Source organism: Loa loa, assembly GCF_000183805.2.
Source record: "Loa loa unplaced genomic scaffold supercont3.5335, whole genome shotgun sequence".
Taxonomy (NCBI): domain Eukaryota; kingdom Metazoa; phylum Nematoda; class Chromadorea; order Rhabditida; family Onchocercidae; genus Loa; species Loa loa.
Window position 1 is genome coordinate 1 of NW_018113508.1, and position 583 is coordinate 583.

Sequence of the window (583 nt, forward strand, 5' to 3'; positions counted from 1 at the left end):
CGCGACATTAATAGAAGATGTTTTTATCTACAATTCTATTTATTGTATTACCACTGCTGCTGTATGCTATTTACGAATTATTGGGCCGTAAATTGACAATTGGTGAAATTGACAGGAAAGCGGTACTGATCACTGGATGTGGAAGCGGTGAGATTGACAAAAAACACTTTTGTGAAAGGAAAATGATTTAGAGCGTTTCAAAATATGGCAGCGAAGAATGGTGATTTAAAAAATCCTAATTGATAATATATAAGTCATAAATGATTTCCAGGGTTTGGTCGAGATTTGGTGAAACGATGTCTTCAGAACGGATTGACAGTATTTGCTGGATGTCAGTTTAAAAGTGTAGGCTCCTAATTAATATAAAGTTTATAAGTTTTTGCAAATAATTTGTTGGGTGCAAATTTCATTACTGGCCGATTTGGAATACAAACTGTTGTGAAAGTTTGATTGTCTGAGTTGAATAGTTTCAGCAACAATATATTTAATATTTATTTGTGTAGGAGAGTAACCAAAGAACTTCTTTATTGACAGAATAATATGCAGATCTCTTTAAACAATAATATCGACCAAACCAATAGAC

General features: G+C 32.8%; 1 protein-coding gene across 1 annotated transcript; it reads left to right on the forward strand.

The window, feature by feature from the left end:
* Positions 1–17: 17 nt before the first annotated feature.
* On the forward strand, positions 18–345 carry LOAG_16277 (hypothetical protein; the record flags this gene model as incomplete). Its single annotated transcript, XM_003151765.1, has 2 exons — positions 18–147; positions 272–345. Coding segments are annotated over 2 exons (204 nt in total), but the record flags the coding sequence as incomplete, so codon positions are not given.
* Between the last annotated feature and the right edge of the window lie 238 nt (positions 346–583).